The sequence below is a fragment of the Staurois parvus genome, unplaced genomic scaffold (assembly GCF_062004578.1).
Source record: "Staurois parvus isolate SC_StPar_1 unplaced genomic scaffold, SC_StPar_1.0 ptg000490l, whole genome shotgun sequence".
In the NCBI taxonomy this organism is placed as follows: domain Eukaryota; kingdom Metazoa; phylum Chordata; class Amphibia; order Anura; family Ranidae; genus Staurois; species Staurois parvus.
The window spans coordinates 808,678-825,241 of NW_028318286.1; the positions used below are offsets into that span (position 1 = coordinate 808,678).

At 48.8% G+C, this 16,564-nt stretch overlaps 1 protein-coding gene across 1 annotated transcript in view; it reads left to right on the top strand.

Annotated features, from left to right (window-relative positions):
- The first annotated feature begins 5,728 nt into the window (after window positions 1-5,728).
- Window positions 5,729-16,564, top strand: part of KCNK1 (potassium two pore domain channel subfamily K member 1) — a 49,888-nt gene continuing 39,052 nt past the window's right edge. The window contains exons 1-2 of the mRNA XM_089689676.1: window positions 5,729-6,634; window positions 14,529-14,924. Coding sequence (XP_089545802.1) covers window positions 6,277-6,634; window positions 14,529-14,924 — 754 coding nt within the window. The 5' untranslated portion in view covers window positions 5,729-6,276. The remainder of the gene's footprint in view (window positions 6,635-14,528; window positions 14,925-16,564) is intronic.

The window sequence follows — 16,564 nt, forward strand, 5'->3', positions numbered from 1 at the left end:
GGCATTGAGAGCCTGAACCAGTCACTCCCACCTCTCTACTATCCGGCGCTCCAGTGAGCACTCTAGAGGAAGAGCAGAGAGCCGGTGACTGACAGTTAACACTCCCTGCTCACTGAAGACTGAAAATCAAGCGATTAGTGGTCTTTGCTTGGTTCTCGGTCTTAGAGGAAACAGTGGACAGAAGCAGCATGGGACTGATATATGGACAGCACTGAGACACCATATGCAATGTCCCAGGCCACGTAAACTTTAGCCTTAAGCCACAAGAGGTTTCAGTCACCAGAATCCTGCACACAGGTCTGTACTCACAGTGTCCCTGGATATTTGGATGACACCTTCCAATATTAAACAGACTTTCCTCAGTGAACTTTCCAGACCGGATCCTCAGCAAAATCCTTTGTATAGCTGCAAAAAAATCTCAGGAAGTAGGCCACCCAACTCAGGAGAAGTTGGGACCTTGGTGAACCCAGGCAGAAAGTATGAAGTTGGGCTGCCTGGACAGGCAGCAGCCCTTTAGGCTAGGAACGTCTACTCCTGGATGAGAACGGAGCTGCCTCAGTGACCCGGCCATTTATGTGTAGCACCATCTAGTGTTAGTGTAGGTATCGTATGTACTCTCCAGCGCCTCAGGATATGCACAGCCAAAAGGGAAGCCAAGGGTACCAGGACAGCGACAACCAAAAGGAAATGTTCCAGGGGTGCAGCCCTCCTCAGACGGGGAAATCAGCCACTGGATAGAGAGAAAACAGGTGGCGCACACACCTAGTGCATTATCCAAGGTTTATTGTAGGAATTAAATCATAAAAACATACTCACAGACGAAGCATGTATCTAAAAAGCATAGAAAAATGACAATGGCCACAACGGCGGGCAAGGTGTTCTCACAGTCAGTGCGGTCAAATGGCTGACGCGTTTCGGGGACGAATCCCTTTCCTCAGAGCTGATGACCAACCTCTGATGCTGATGCACGATGAATGGAAAGTAAAGTAAGAGCCTCGCTGTTGATGTTAGTGTAGGTATATTTATTGTGTATGACTCATGGTACCTGTGTGAGTCTGTAATTAGATTGGGTTACTTCAGGTCAGGCTCGGTGACTTAACAGGTTGAGACTCTATTGCCTCCACCTGGTTCTGGAGGACAATGGAAGTTTCCAGAAGCCAGTGGGTGGAAGGGGTTGAGACCTAAATCCGAACATTTATGGGAGTCAAACCAATCCCAGGTTTGAAGGCTCTGGTAGAGTGGAGGCCAACCCATATATATGGGAGAGTCAGGCTGGCAGGGGAGTTGGGTGGAAGATGGCTGCTGAGGAGGCTGTTGGTGGCCTGGGAGTGGTCCCCTAAGTCTAGGTGGGGCTTGGCCTCCATGCTGGATTCAAGCTGGCTCAGGAGGACTCCTTCAGCATCACGGTATGAACAGGAAGCAGGCCTGGAAGCAGTTGGAGCAAACAGGACAGAGTGAGTACCTCCACACACCCAGCGATTTACAAGGGGAGAGACTGCCACATGTAAGAAGCTTTCAAAGGACAGTGTTGTGCTTTACCCTTTATCTTTGTCCTGGGAGAGCTTCAGAGCAGCCAAGAGGGCTGGTAGTGTCTGCAGGCTGTAGAGCTGGGGGCAGTTCTACACGGGAGAGGAGACATCTCTGCATGTAGTTCACAACAATCTAACTTTCAGAGGGGCTGAGAGTCCCTAGTCCGTAAGGGGCTTTTGCTACTGATCTGCAAAAACTAACTTCATTCCAGAAGAACAGTCCAGGATCTGTTTGCGTAAATAGGAATGTTCTGACTCGGACTACGAGGCCATAGACTTTATCTCCAGTGATGTATACAGCTATACCACGTGTTGTTGAATTTATCCCTTGCATCAGGTCAGACAGTTTAACTCAAAGAATAAACTCACATGTTGAGGAAGTCAGATGAGGAAACCCATTCGCATGTTCCGTTTAATGGAGAATAATAATAGGTAGAAAAATGTTAATGTTGTAGCCTCATGGAAAGATGCATTTGGAAGACAGGATACAGTGGAATGACTAGAGAGAGGCAGGGGGGAGGGATATACACAAGTACAGTGAGAGAAAGAGCTCAGCTTAGACAGGAGACAGCTTAAAGACACAGAGCAATAATAAACAAGTGATGGTCACAGAGAAATAATAATAAATCAAATAGTGTAACACAACAAGGAAGGAAGTTGTCCCGGTGCATTGATTCAGTCAGGTTGGGCATCCCATAATTACCCTATCAAAGTTATTTCCCCTAATTTAATAACAAAAACCGAGTTCATGAACTGTTCACTGACTGTGTATGCAAGTGTAAAAAATGCGTGTTGCCTGGCTGTACGGAGCTTAGAGAGACCCAGAAACACAGCGGCCCTCAAGAGGGTAGGCTACATATGTACTCCCCAGCCATCTACTGGGCACCCTCCCCCAGGGATTGGCTGAGACAACATAAATATTCAGATTTGCTTTTCCAGCTCACTATATTCTAAAATCCTCCAACAGGCAGGGAAGAAACAATATAACCTGCAACCAGTGGAACCCAGAACAGCCCAAAGCAGAGCCAAACAGAACTAAATTTACCTAACATCCAAATAAATAGGCCGGCGTGGTCGAGCAAACGTGGGCCGCATGGCCTGCCATAGTGTCAGCCTAGGCCAACAACTGTGTATACTTTGTTCTGCCTCTCCTTGAGACTATTGAACTAGAGGGAATTTGTTCTTCTTTCCAGCCATGAGTCAGAGGGGCGTGGAGGTAAAAACGATCCTGTTGGTGGATTTTTCCAGCATGTACACAGACACCAAAAAAGATCTGCAAGAGGTTCTAAACCAGGAGTGGCAACCGGGGTGCTGCAGCTGTTGTGGAACTACAAGTCCCATGAGGCACTGCAAGACTCTGACAGTCACAGGCATGACTCCCAGCAGCAGAGGGATGATGGGATTTGTAGTTCACCACTGCTGGAGTGCTGAGGCTACTTTCATCTGTTCTAACTCCTTACTCTATCCAAAACAAACAAAAAACTATTTTTTTTAACATACATTACACTTTAAAGTAGATATGTAAATGGTGATCGCTCCACGCATGTGAGGTATCACTGCCAACGTCTAAGCGACAGCAATCATTCCAGTGCCAGAGCTCACGTTTATCTCTAAACTGATACCTTGAGCCTTTTAAAGTCACCTGTGGAGAATTTTAGGTATCATCTTTTGGCACCATTTTACAAGCGTGTGAAATTTGACATCTTGACATGTTTGGTATCTATTTACTGGCTGCAACATCATCTTTTATATTTTACCAATGACTTGGGTATTCTATTGTGTTCATTGAAAGTGATTCTAAAGATATGATGTTAAACTCACCTGCTCTGTGTAATGGTTTTGCACAGAGCAGCCCCAGCCTCTTGCTCCATAAGGCACATAGAGCCGCAGCTCGGCCCTTCCCCATTCGCTCTCTCCTCATTGGCTCACTGGCTGTGATTGACAGCAGTGAGAGCCAATGACTCCCACTGCTGTGGCTCAACCAATGAGGAGAGAGAGACCCGGGACAGCTGAGGCTCCCGTGCACATCGCTGGATCGAGTGGGGGGCTCAAGTGAGTATTGGGGGGGGGGCTGTGAGGGGAGCAGCACACAGAAGTGCACAGGTTTGAAAACCTACCACTTTTATGTGTATTTATTTCCTGTAAATTAGTGAATATTGTGCGACATAAAAAAATTGCAGCAACCATCGTTTTATTTCCCAAGGCCTCTGCTTTTCAGAAAAATATATACTGTTTGGGGGTTTCATTTTCTAGCAAAAAAAAAAATTCTGATTTTAACGTGTGTGTGAAAAATGTCAACATTGCCCCAGGCAGCAAGTGGTTAAGTTGTGGGCAGCACAGTGGCTAAATGGTTGGCACTTCCTCCTGGCAATTCTTGGGTCGCTGGTTTGAATCCCAACCACGGCACCACCTGCCTGGAGTTTGCATGTTCTCCCTGTGCCTGCGTGGGTTTCCTCCGGGTACTCTGGTTTCCTCCCACCCTCCAAAGACATGCTGGTAGGTTAATTGGCTCCTGTCTAAATTGACCCTAGTATGTGTATGTATGAAAAAGAGTTAGGGACCTTAGATTGTATGCCCCTTGAGGTTTAGGGACCTTAGATTGTACTCCCCTTGAGGGTTAGGGACCTTAGATTGTACGCCCCTTGAGGGTTAGGGACCTTAGATTGTACGCCCCTTGAGGGTTAGGGACCTTAGATTGTACGCCCCTTGAGGGTTAGGGACCTTAGATTGTACGCCCCTTGAGGGTTAGGGACCTTAGATTGTACGCCCCTTGAGGGTTAGGGACCTTAGATTGTACGCCCCTTGAGGGTTAGGGACCTTAGATTGTACGCCCCTTGAGGGTTAGGGACCTTAGATTGTACGCCCCTTGAGGGTTAGGGACCTTAGATTGTACGCCCCTTGAGGGTTAGGGACCTTAGATTGTACGCCCCTTGAGGGTTAGGGACCTTAGATTGTACGCCCCTTGAGGGTTAGGGACCTTAGATTGTACGCCCCTTGAGGGTTATGGACCTTAGATTGTACGCCCCTTGAGGGTTAGGGACCTTAGATTGTACGCCCCTTGAGGGTTAGGGACCTTAGATTGTACGCCCCTTGAGGGTTAGGGACCTTAGATTGTACGCCCCTTGAGGGTTAGGGACCTTAGATTGTACGCCCCTTGAGGGTTAGGGACCTTAGATTGTACGCCCCTTGAGGGTTATGGACCTTAGATTGTACGCCCCTTGAGGGTTAGGGACCTTAGATTGTACGCCCCTTGAGGGTTAGGGACCTTAGATTGTACGCCCCTTGAGGGTTAGGGACCTTAGATTGTACGCCCCTTGAGGGTTATGGACCTTAGATTGTACGCCCCTTGAGGGTTAGGGACCTTAGATTGTACGCCCCTTGAGGGTTAGGGACCTTAGATTGTACGCCCCTTGAGGGTTAGGGACCTTAGATTGTACGCCCCTTGAGGGTTATGGACCTTAGATTGTACGCCCCTTGAGGGTTAGGGACCTTAGATTGTACGCCCCTTGAGGGTTAGGGACCTTAGATTGTACGCCCCTTGAGGGTTAGGGACTGATGTGAATGTACAATATATATGTAAAGTGCTGCGTAAATTGACAGCGCTATATCAGTACCTGTAATAAATAAATAATAATAACCAATCTACAGGTGCTGGACATTGAATGCCTGCCGGTACTCGCTGATTATCAGGGAGAGACATAGAACTGAGCTCTGTCTATGTAAACAAGGCAGCGCTCCATTCTGAGAGGGGGAAGTGATGGATCATGTGTGAAACAGGGAATAGGATCCATCACTTCCCTTAGATAAATTCCAGGCAAAAGGCTAATTCCCAGATATCATACTTACATGGGAGCTGTTTTACCTGACAAAGGATTTGTATTTCTGTTTTGGATCCCTGACATGCAATGGGGTTTGATTTACTAAAAACTGGAGAGTGCAAAATCTGCATGAGAGCCAATCAGCTTGTTCAGTTAAACGTTGACAATAAAACCTGGCAGCTGATTGGTTTCTATGCACATCCGCACCAGATTTTGCACTCTCCAGTTGTAGGGAATCGGCCCCAGTCTCCAATTGTTACAAAATATATTTTTTTGGTTCTGTTTCTCTTTTTAGGTGTACTGTTCCTTTAATAGTGCATGTCATTTAGTCCCTGAATGGGTTCCTTTAACAGCCAGTGATGACGAATGTGGGGACTGGGAAAGGTGCAGCAGTCGCCCAGCACATGGCTGAACCAGTCAAACTGGCTCCGTCAGCGGAGGGGCGGCTCCTGTGCGAGGTAATTCATCTCTTCTGCTTCTCTCATTTCCTCTCCGGCTCTGCTTAGGTTTCCGTCCTCTGACTCTCTATCTACTCTAATGGGACGCGTATATTGAGGGCACGGGGTACGACTGACGCGTATATTGAGGGCACCGGGTACGACTAGCTCCATCTCCGAAAACTTCACCTTGGAAAACTGGGCCCATGTCCCCTTTGTCACCTGAGAGGGTAGGAGAGCCGACGGGGGCTGGAAAACTCTGCCACATCAGCTGCCACCATCTCCGGTGAAAGGAGGTCAGAGGAAAAAAAAAAGAAAGAAAAGAACCAGCAAGACTCCGCAGCCAGCCGCCCCACGTCCGTTCTCTCCGCAAAAATGGCGGCTGTCTTGCTCCTTTCTCCGTTCAGTTTTGGGGGATCTGGTTGACGTTTGTGGGGGACTTTTTTTGGGGGGGTTCTTTTTTTTTTCTTTCTTTAAATTCCCCCACACGGGATGATGTTGCAGTCGTTAGCCGGCAGCCGCTGCGTGCGGGTGATTGATGGGAACCGTTCGGCGTGGTATTTTGCCTTCCTCATGGCCAGCTACATCCTCTACCTGGTGTTCGGCGCGTTGATCTTCTCCTCGGTGGAGCTGCCCTATGAAGACTTGAAGAGGAAGGAATTGGAGGAGGTGAAGCGGAGTTTCCTCAGCGAGAACCAATGCCTGTCCGAGGAGCAGCTGGAGGTCTTCCTGGAGCGGGTGCTGGAGGCCAGCAACTACGGGGTGTCCATCCTCAACAACGCCTCAGGGAACTGGAACTGGGACTTCATGTCGTCGCTGTTCTTCGCCAGCACCGTGCTGTCCACCACAGGTAAAGCCCAACTCACCACCTATGTGACAGGTTCTCTTTAACCACTTTAGGACCGCCCCATAGCAGCTATACTGCAACGGGGCAGTCCTCCTGTTCAAAATCACGTATATAAATGTGATTCTGCACTCCCGCCTAGGGGGTGCGCATGCCTGCCGGTACCCACCAATCGTCGGGGAGAGACACAGAACTGAGGCAGAGCTCCATTCTGACAGGGGGGAAGTGATGGATCATGTGTGAAACAGGGAACAGGATCCATCGCTTCCCTTAGATAAATTCCAGGCAAACTGCTGATTCCCAGATAACATACTTATATGGGAGCTGTTTTACCTGCCAAAGGATTTGTATTTCTGTCCATCCAAACCTGGGATTCACACAGCTCTACCACACAGCACAGCCCTGCCTGCCAGGGTACTGACCTGACTTTTCTATGCTGCAGTTAAGTACCGCTTACAGATCTTATCCCTTCCCCCAGCTTATGATTGGACAGTGAAGCAGCAGACCAATGAGCTCATCTCTCTATCACTCTGCTCTCTCCTCCCATCAGCATGTCTCTTTTTAGCATTGCAGCACACCTGATTGGCTCCTTGTGCTGCTTTTGTCTCTAGCACAGCCCTGCGTGGCAGGGGAGGTGACCTGATTTTCCTCTGCTGCAGTTAGGTAACATTTACAGGTCTTGTCCCCTCCCCCAGCTTGTGATTGGCCAGTGAGGGAAGAAGCAGCAGACTGATGAGCTCATCTCTCTGTCACTCTCCTCTCTCCTCCTGTCAGCATATCCCTTGTTAGCATTTCAGCATGCTTGATTGGCTCCTTGTGCTGCTTTTCTCTAGCACAGCCCTGCCTGGAAGGTGAGGAGACCTGATTTTTCCTATGTCACAGTTAGCTAACACTTACAGGTCTTGTCCCCTCCCCCAGCTTCTGATTGGTCAGTGAAGGGAGAAGCAGCAGACTGATGAACTCATCTCTCTGTCCCTCTGCTCTCTCCTCCTATCAGCATGTCCCTTCTTAGCATTGCAGCACACCTGATTGGCTCCTTGTGCTGCTTCTCTCCCTCCCAGTCTGAGCTCTGCTGTACAGGGGACTGTGAGAAGCTGATACCAGGTCACATTCAGGTACTTGCACTGCTTGTATTTAAAAGATACATTTAAAGCACAACTGAAGGCAATTTTTTCATAGAATGGAGAGGATTGGAATCCCTCTGGGGTTTTTATTGCTGTGTGTGTCCTAGTTAGGGAGATTCACCCTATTTGTCCTGGCGAGAGTGAAAGAAAATCCCAAATTCTAGGTTGTCCCCAGAACAGGAATAGAGGGGAAATCTTCACATGGGGACACTTTATAACATCGTTCTGGTGACAACCAGGCATTTCCCTTACTTTGGGGGGATTTCGTCTCACTTCCTGTTTTTATTATGGGACAGAAAGTGAAGGTAAATCTCCCCGATGGGACACGGGTTGCAAAAATTCTGCGGCCTCCTCCACCTGCGGTGTCGGTATCTGCTGGGATGTGCTGGGATGTGCCGGGATGTGTCGGTATCTGTCGGTATCTGTCGGGATGTGTCGATATGTGTAGGCACTTCCACACCCTGGAATATGGACTGCAGGATTTTATTGCTGGTGATAAGTAAATGCTCTCCATAGACTTTAACCCCGAAAGGCCAGTGCAGCGCTGGAGAGGATGTGTCCTGGCAGTCCATAGCACATGGCTCCTCCATGTTACTATATTGGGATATTCTGCGCACTGATACCTCTGCATTGTCCTTCAGAAGCCCCACTAGAAGGGTCACTCCACCCAAAACTGATACGTCACACTGTAGAATGAAACCGTGTCGGAGCTTCTCTGTGGTCATATCGCTACACCCGATGTGCCCATTATGAGGGGCTCCCACCATCCCTGTGCTCAGTTCCCAGGTCTGTACACCCGCTTTGCCGATTATGAGGGGTTCCCACCATCCCTGTGCTCAGTTCCCAGGTCTGTACACCCGCTTTGCCGATTATGAGGGGTTCCCACCATCCCTGTGCTCAGTTCCCAGGTCTGTACACCCGCTTTGCCGATTATGAGGGGTTCCCACCATCCCTGTGCTGAGTTACTGGGTCTGTATACTGGATTAGATCATTATGAGGGGTCCCACCATTCCTGTGCTGAGTTCCCGGGTCTGTACACCCGCTGTGCCCATTATAAGGGGTTCCCACCATCCCTGTGTTGAGTTCCCAGGTCTGTACACCCGCTGTGCCCACTATGAGGGATTCCCACCATCCCTGTGCTAAGTTCTTGGGTCTGTACGCCCCCTGTGCCCATTATGAGGGGTTCCCACCATCCCTGTGCTGAGTTCCCGGGTCTGTACACTGGATTTGATCATTATGAGGGGTTCCCACCATTCCTGTGCTGAGTTCCCGGGTCTGTACACCCGCTGTGCCCATTATGAGGGGTTCCCACCATCCCTGTGCTGAGTTCCCGGGTCTGTACACTGGATTTGATCATTATGAGGGGTTCCCACCATTCCTGTGCTGAGTTCCCAGGTCTGTACGCCCTCTGTGCCCATTATGAGGGGCTCCCACCATCCCTGTGTTGAGTTCCTGGGTCTGTACACCCGCTGTGCCCATTATGAGGGGCTCTCACCATCCCTGTGCTGAGTTTTCGGGTCTGTACGCCCGCTGTGCCCATTATGAGGGGTTATCACCATCCCTGTGCCGAGTTCTCGGGTCTGTATGCCCGCTGTGCCCATTATGAGGGGTTCACACCATCCCTGTGCTGAGTTCCCGGGTCTGTACACCCGCTGTGCCCATTATGAGGGGTTCACACCATCCCTGTGCTGAGTTCTCAGGTCTGTACGCCCGCTGTGCCCATTACGAGGGGTTCCCACCATCCCTGTGCTGAGTTCCCGGGTCTGAACGCCCGCTGTGCCCATTATGAGGGGCTCTCACCATCCCTGTGCTGAGTTCCCGGGTCTGTACGCCCTCTGTGCCCATTATGAGGAGTTCCCACCATCAGAGCATCATGACTGCTTATGGCAGAACATCTTATTGTTTTCCGCATCTCCATACTATAGAGGGAGGTGTTTTGTAGACCACAGAGAGAAGTCGTAACAATGTAACTGATCTGAGCAGAGCACAGGCAGAGAGCGCAGGAAGCGATTGGCCACAACATTTCTGGCAGGAAGTATTTTTTGTACTTAATGAACGGATAGAACAAAACGCTTTCAATGGTAAACTTACCAAAGAGGAAATCGCAGGGTTACATACAGTATAGTGTATGTCAGGACCACCTAACGCCTGTCCCTGGGGGGGCACATACAGGGGAGGGTTCAATGTTCATAGCGGCCCCTGAGGATGCAGACCCCAGGCACAGAGCGGTGTGCACCATGCTGGCCGAGGTGGATGGGGAGAGCAGTGATGACATCACCATGTGATGCAATGCTGAACGTTTCCTTTCTCTGCGATGAGTCCACTTCCTGCGCTGTACAGAACATGTCCGGTCCTTCCCAGCCCCCAGCTCTACCTGGACTCCAGGGACAGGCTCCGCCTCTGAGGGCCACCATCCCTGAAAAAGCTCCAAAATGTCCCTGGACCTCTAAATTTACACGTTACCTATATGGCCTGCGTTGGTTATGCTGCACGTGTTACACGTTACCTATATGGCCTACGTTGGTTGTGCCGCACGTGTTACACGTTACCTATATGGCCTACGTTGGTTGTGCCGCACGTGTTACACGTTACCTATATGGCCTGCGTTGGTTATGCCGCACGTGTTACACGTTACCTATATGGCCTGCGTTGGTTGTGCCGCACGTGTTACACGTTACCTATATGGCCTACGTTGGTTGTGCCGCACGTGTTACACGTTACCTATATGGCCTACGTTGGTTGTGCCGCACGTGTTACACGTTACCTATATGGCCTACGTTGGTTGTGCCGCACGTGTTACACGTTACCTATATGGCCTACGTTGGTTGTGCCGCACGTGTTACACGTTACCTATATGGCCTACGTTGGTTGTGCCGCACGTGTTACACGTTACCTATATGGCCTACGTTGGTTATGCCGCACGTGTTACACGTTACCTATATGGCCTACGTTGGTTGTGCCGCACGTGTTACACGTTACCTACAGTATATGGCCTACGTTGGTTGTGCCGCACGTGTTACACGTTACCTATATGGCCTACGTTGGTTGTGCCGCACGTGTTACACGTTACCTATATGGCCTACGTTGGTTGTGCCGCACGTGTTACACGTTACCTATATGGCCTACGTTGGTTATGCCGCACGTGTTACACGTTACCTATATGGCCTACGTTGGTTATGCCGCACGTGTTACACGTTACTGCATTAACCAGAGCAATCATTCCAGGTCCAACTAACTCTGTAGGGGATTTTAGAACGTCACCTATGGAAAATTTTGGGTGCTGAAGCTCGTCATCATTTCAAGGCTTGACCTCATCTTTTTTGGAACTACCACCATTTTATTCTCCAGGGTTTCTGCTTTCAGAAAATATTTTATATTTTTGTGGGTTTGCCTAAACCTCAGGCCTGAAATAATTTTTCGAGTCGAGTCCATTTTGCTGAAATGTTCTTGCAGCAACTCAGAATGGTCCTCAGTAGTTTGTGTGGCCCCCACGTGCTTGTATGCATGCCTAAAAATATTGGGGGAGGCTCCTAATGAATGGTGTCCTGGGGGACTTCCTCCCAGATCTGGACCAGAGCATCACTGAGCTCCTGGACAGTCTGAGGTGCAACCTGGCGGCATCGGATGGACCGAAACATGACATCCCAGAGGTATTCTATTGGATTTAGGTCAGGTGAGCGTGGGGGCCATTCAATGGTATCAATTCCTTCATCCTCCAGGAACTGCCTGCATACTCTCACCACACGAGGCCAGGCATTGTCGTGCACCAGGAGGAACCCAGGACCCACTGCACCAGGATGAACCCAGGACCCACTGCACCAGGAGGAACCCAGGACCCACTGCACCAGGAGGAACCCAGGACCCACTGCACCAGTGTAGGGTCTGACAATGGGTCCAAGGATTTCATCCCGATACCTATTGGCAGTCAGGGTGCCATTGTCTAGCCTGTAGAGGTCTGTGTGTCCCTCCATGGAGATGCCTCCCCACATCATCACTGACCCACTACCAAAACGGTCATGCTGAACCATGTTACAGGCAGCAGAATGTTCTCCACGGCTTCTCCAGACCCTTTCATGTCTGTCACATGTGCTCAGGGTGAACCTGCTCTCATCTGTGAAGAGCTCAGGGTGCCAATTCTGGTGTTCAATGACAAATGCCAATCCAGCTCTATGGTGCCGGGCAGTGAGCACAGAGCCTACTGGAGGACGTTGGGCCCTCAGGCCTCCCTCATGAAGTCTTTTTCTGATTATTTGGTCAGAGACATTCACACCAGTGGCCTGCTGGAGGTCATTTTGTAGGGCTCTGGCAGAGCTCATCCTGTTCCTCCTTGCACAAAGGAGCCGATACCGGTCCTGCTGATGGGTTAAGGACGTTCTACGGCCCTGTCCAGCTCTACTAGAGGAACTGCCTGTCTCCTGGAATCTCCTCCATGCTCTTGAGACTGTGCTGGGAGACACATCAAACCTTCTGGCAATGACACGTATTGATGTGCCATCCTGGAGGAGTTGGACTGCCTGTGCAACCTCTGTAGGGTCCAGGTATGGCCTCATGCTACCGGTAGTGACACCGACCCCAGCCAAATGCAAAACGAGTGAAAAACAGTCAGAAAAGATGAGGAGGGAAAAAAATGTCAGAGGCCTCCACCTGTAAAACCATTCCTGTTTTGGGGGGTCGTCTCATTTTTGCCCATCCAGTACACTTGTTGTTAATTTCATTAACGCCAAAGCAGCTGAAACTGATGAACAACCCCCCCCTCTGCGACTTACCTGACCAGATCCATATCCCAGGAGTTTCACTGACTTGATGCTAGACTCGGATTACAAAGTCTTCCTTTCATTTTTTTGAGCAGTGTATATATATATATATATTATATATATATACATACTCTTTTTTTAATGAAAATGTAAAAATACAATCTGCTATACGACGTTATACTTCTAGAATATATAAAGTGACATCATACACTCATTGGGTGAGTTGTAGATGCAATCACTAACTCCTTGTATTGATTTGGCAGCCCATGGTGACCCCCCCCCCCCCACTCTCCTTCGTCACATCTTGCTGTAAGGCGATCCTGTATTACATTTGAGCTTACGGGATTCAGTCTGTGTGATGAGATACCTAATACACAGAAAAACTCTTCTGTTGTTTGGCTAAAGGATTATCCAACGTCTGCCGGGGAGCTTGTCTCCCTGGAGTCTGCCTGGATCAACTTAAGTGTATCTAAAGCCAAGAACAGAAATGTAATCTATCGCAGCTTACCAGTCCTCAGATATGTTGGCTGCCTTAGTTTTCATTTTCCAGGATTTTGATTTTACTTTTAATTTTAAATTCATGTACTAGGGTGACAACGCTCATTGTGCTGTATCTAGGTAAACAAAGTGTTGTCACCCCAGGACAGGACTACACACCACATCCACCTTTCCTGTACCATCACATATTAAAATTATTATCTAATAATAATAACGATCAAATATATTAATATAAAATATAGTAGCAATGTAATAATCTAAAAATAATAATAATAATTGCATCTGTACTGTGCAGCGATTTGTCCAGTATCCATCTTAGTCACAGCCAGAATCCAAGCCCTGATGAAGGGGGAACTCTGGCCTGAAATGCGTTGCTGTTTTCACTGACTTCTTGACATGTGCAGTAAAGACTTACTGGACTTGAATCACACGGTGCTGTCCCTTGTTTATATGCCAAAGGCCACTCCAAGGAACCCCCAGAGTTACCCTGGTTGAGCCACCTATGCAATTGTGGTTACCTGCCCCCTATTTTCCTTACCTGGGGTCCAGCACTCTACCAATACTCCAAGCCATAACATAGAAGTGATGGTGTTCTGTACTCCTCAGAGAAAGCCGGGAACATTGTAACAGTCAATAGAGCCAGAGAGAGCACAGGAAGTTATCAGCTCACATGATTTCTGGCAGGATCAGCAGATATTTTGCATTTATCAAACAGATATATCTAAACACATTCAATGGTTTAAGTAATAGGCCAAAAGGGAGCCAATAAGAGATCATTGTATCCACTTCCAGGCTGCCCTTTAACCGAGGGATGCGGCGTGGCTTCTGTATCTTGTGACCGCTGTTATTGGCTCTCACAGTGGTCACATGATCGGGAGCATGTCCCACTAGCTCAGTCAGTGACAGCTCAGTCAGTGTGTCAGGAGCACACCAACCTCATTCCACCATAGCTCTGTATGTGTTTTGGGTGGCCATTAAAACCCAACATTCTGGCTGCTGCAAAAATGCATTGCATGGTAGGCAAGAGGTTAAACTTCACTCTCCCGAAGAGCTCTGTTGCTGGTACTATGCACAGCTTCTGGGTAAGCCATTGCAGGCCACTGGTGTTTGTTCATATAACCCCCCTTGTTCTGTCTCCCCAATCTAAGCATTGAAAGTGTGATCTCTGTAACTTCCAGTTGTGATGAGTTAGCGATAACTCCAATCTTAGTTGAATATCACAGACAGTGACTCAATCCAGATGACATCTTGTAGATCTTGTGAAGTTTATTCCATAAACTGAGAGAATCTTACAACAATGAACATTCGATAGGTCAAAAGATCATAATGTGATCTGCTTCATGACATGAGGCTAGAAGCTGAATTGTCTTACTGAGAAAAGGGGTGGGGCTAGCTATACAGTATGAACTAAACCAAAGGAAAGGTTGGAGCCGAGACAAAATACAAAGAACACTTAAATGCATATGACAGTCATGTGAAGCATGAAACCCCTTACATACTAACGTGTCATTTTTGTGATTCTAGGGTACGGACACACAGTTCCATTGTCGGATGGAGGAAAGACGTTCTGCATCTTCTACTCCGTCATCGGAATCCCCTTCACTCTGCTCCTGTTCACAGCTGTGGTCCAGCGGATCATCGTCCACATATCGCAGAGGCCGGTCCTCTACATCCACCTGCGCTGGGGCTATCCCAAAAACATCGTGGCCATAGTTCAAGCCGTTCTCCTGGGGATCCTCACCGTCTCCTGCTTCTTCTTCATTCCGGCCGCCGTATTCTCTGACCTGGAAGAGGACTGGAACTTTTTGGAGTCCTTCTACTTCTGCTTCATCTCGCTCAGCACCATCGGCCTGGGCGATTATGTCCCCGGTGAGGGCTACAACCAGAGATTCCGACAGCTCTACAAGTTTGGCATCACTTGTAAGTATTGGCGGCCAAATCACCACATAAACACTAATATAGGAGTTTTTGGGTGCCTCTTCCTTAGAGTGGTTCTCTAGGACATTGATGGTCAACAAACATTTACTGGTAAAAAGAACTTCGGCTTTTCCTATTTAAAGGGTATGTCCAGCCAAATCTTTCAAATGGAGCTCTGGATAGCAGTAAAATTTTGACAGAGGTTCTAATTTTTCCCTACTCCACGTTCTGCGTGTCTGATTAAGGTTGAAGTGCAGCTAATTGGAGCGTACACAGGGCTAAGGATATTCCCTCTTCCCCCATGTTATAGGGGTTGGGCCCATCATTGGCTTCTCAGTAAGCCAGCGCTGCGTTGGGGAGATAGTCGCATGTACTCCCAAGTACTGTGAATTTCCCTTCACTCTGATGGGCAAGGAAGGTGAATATAACCAATAGGGAGGCAAGCTAGTACATGAATTTGTGCTGTGACCTGCATGGTCCAAGTTCGAGTTCACTGTAAGGTACCCATAAACTTGAGAGGGCGGTCAGCAGAACCATCCACATTGGGTGACACGCTCCATGCAGGACTGAGCTGAGGGGTTGGCTGAAGAGGTGACCACCTTGGACATTTCAGCAGGAGGGAGCACAAAAATGGCACAGCTTGCCACCTTTCCTGCTGAAGCAGGACACAGACCATGGGTGGAGTCACTTCAGCATGGATACTGGAGGATCTTGTCTTGTCACTGGCTCCGTGGGATCACATAGATACTATTCACAAGGAAATTATCGTTGGACAGCAATGAATAAGTTGCTCATCCTTTCCCCTGTGTTGTCGTCAGTGTTCGTCATCACCCATGTTGATGTCCCTAGCAGACAAGGACGTTTCCAGAGGGTGGTCATTTTGTGCCTGGACATCCAAGGGACTTTGACTGGCCCCTATATCCAGGACTCTTGTTGGACCTTTACTGTCCCCTATGTCCAAGACTCTAGTTGGACATTTACTGGCCCCTATGTCCAAGACTCTACTTGGATCTTTACTGGCCCCTATGTCCAGGATTCTACTTAGAGCTTTGTTGGCTCCTATGTCCAGTACTCTTACTTGTACCTATATTGGCCCATATGTCCTGGACACTAGTCTGAGCTTTACTGGTCCCTATGTCCAGGTCTTCAGTTGGGCCTTTATGGGCTCCTATGTCCAGGACACTAGTTGGAATTTTACTAGTCCCTGTGTTTAAGACTCTAGTTGGACCTTTATGGGCCCCTATGTCCAAGACTGTAGTTGGACCTTTACTGGCTCCTATGTCCAGGATTCTAGCTGGAACTGTACTGGGCCCCTATGTCCCGCATTCTAGTTGACCTTTACTTGCCCCTATGCCACGGACTCTAGTCGGACCTTTACTGGCCCCTATGCCAAGGACACTAGTCTGACCTTTACTGGCCCCTATGCGCAGAACTCTAGTCAGACCTTTTCTGGCCCCTGTGTCCAGGACTGTGTCTATGTCCCTCACTCTAGTCAATCTTTACTGGGCCCCTATGTCCCACATTCTAGTCAACCTTTACTGGCCCCTATGCCAAAGACTCTAGTTGGACCTTTACTGGCCCCTATGCCAAGAACTCTAGTCAGACATTTTCTGGCCCCTATGTCCAGAGACTCTAGTAGGACC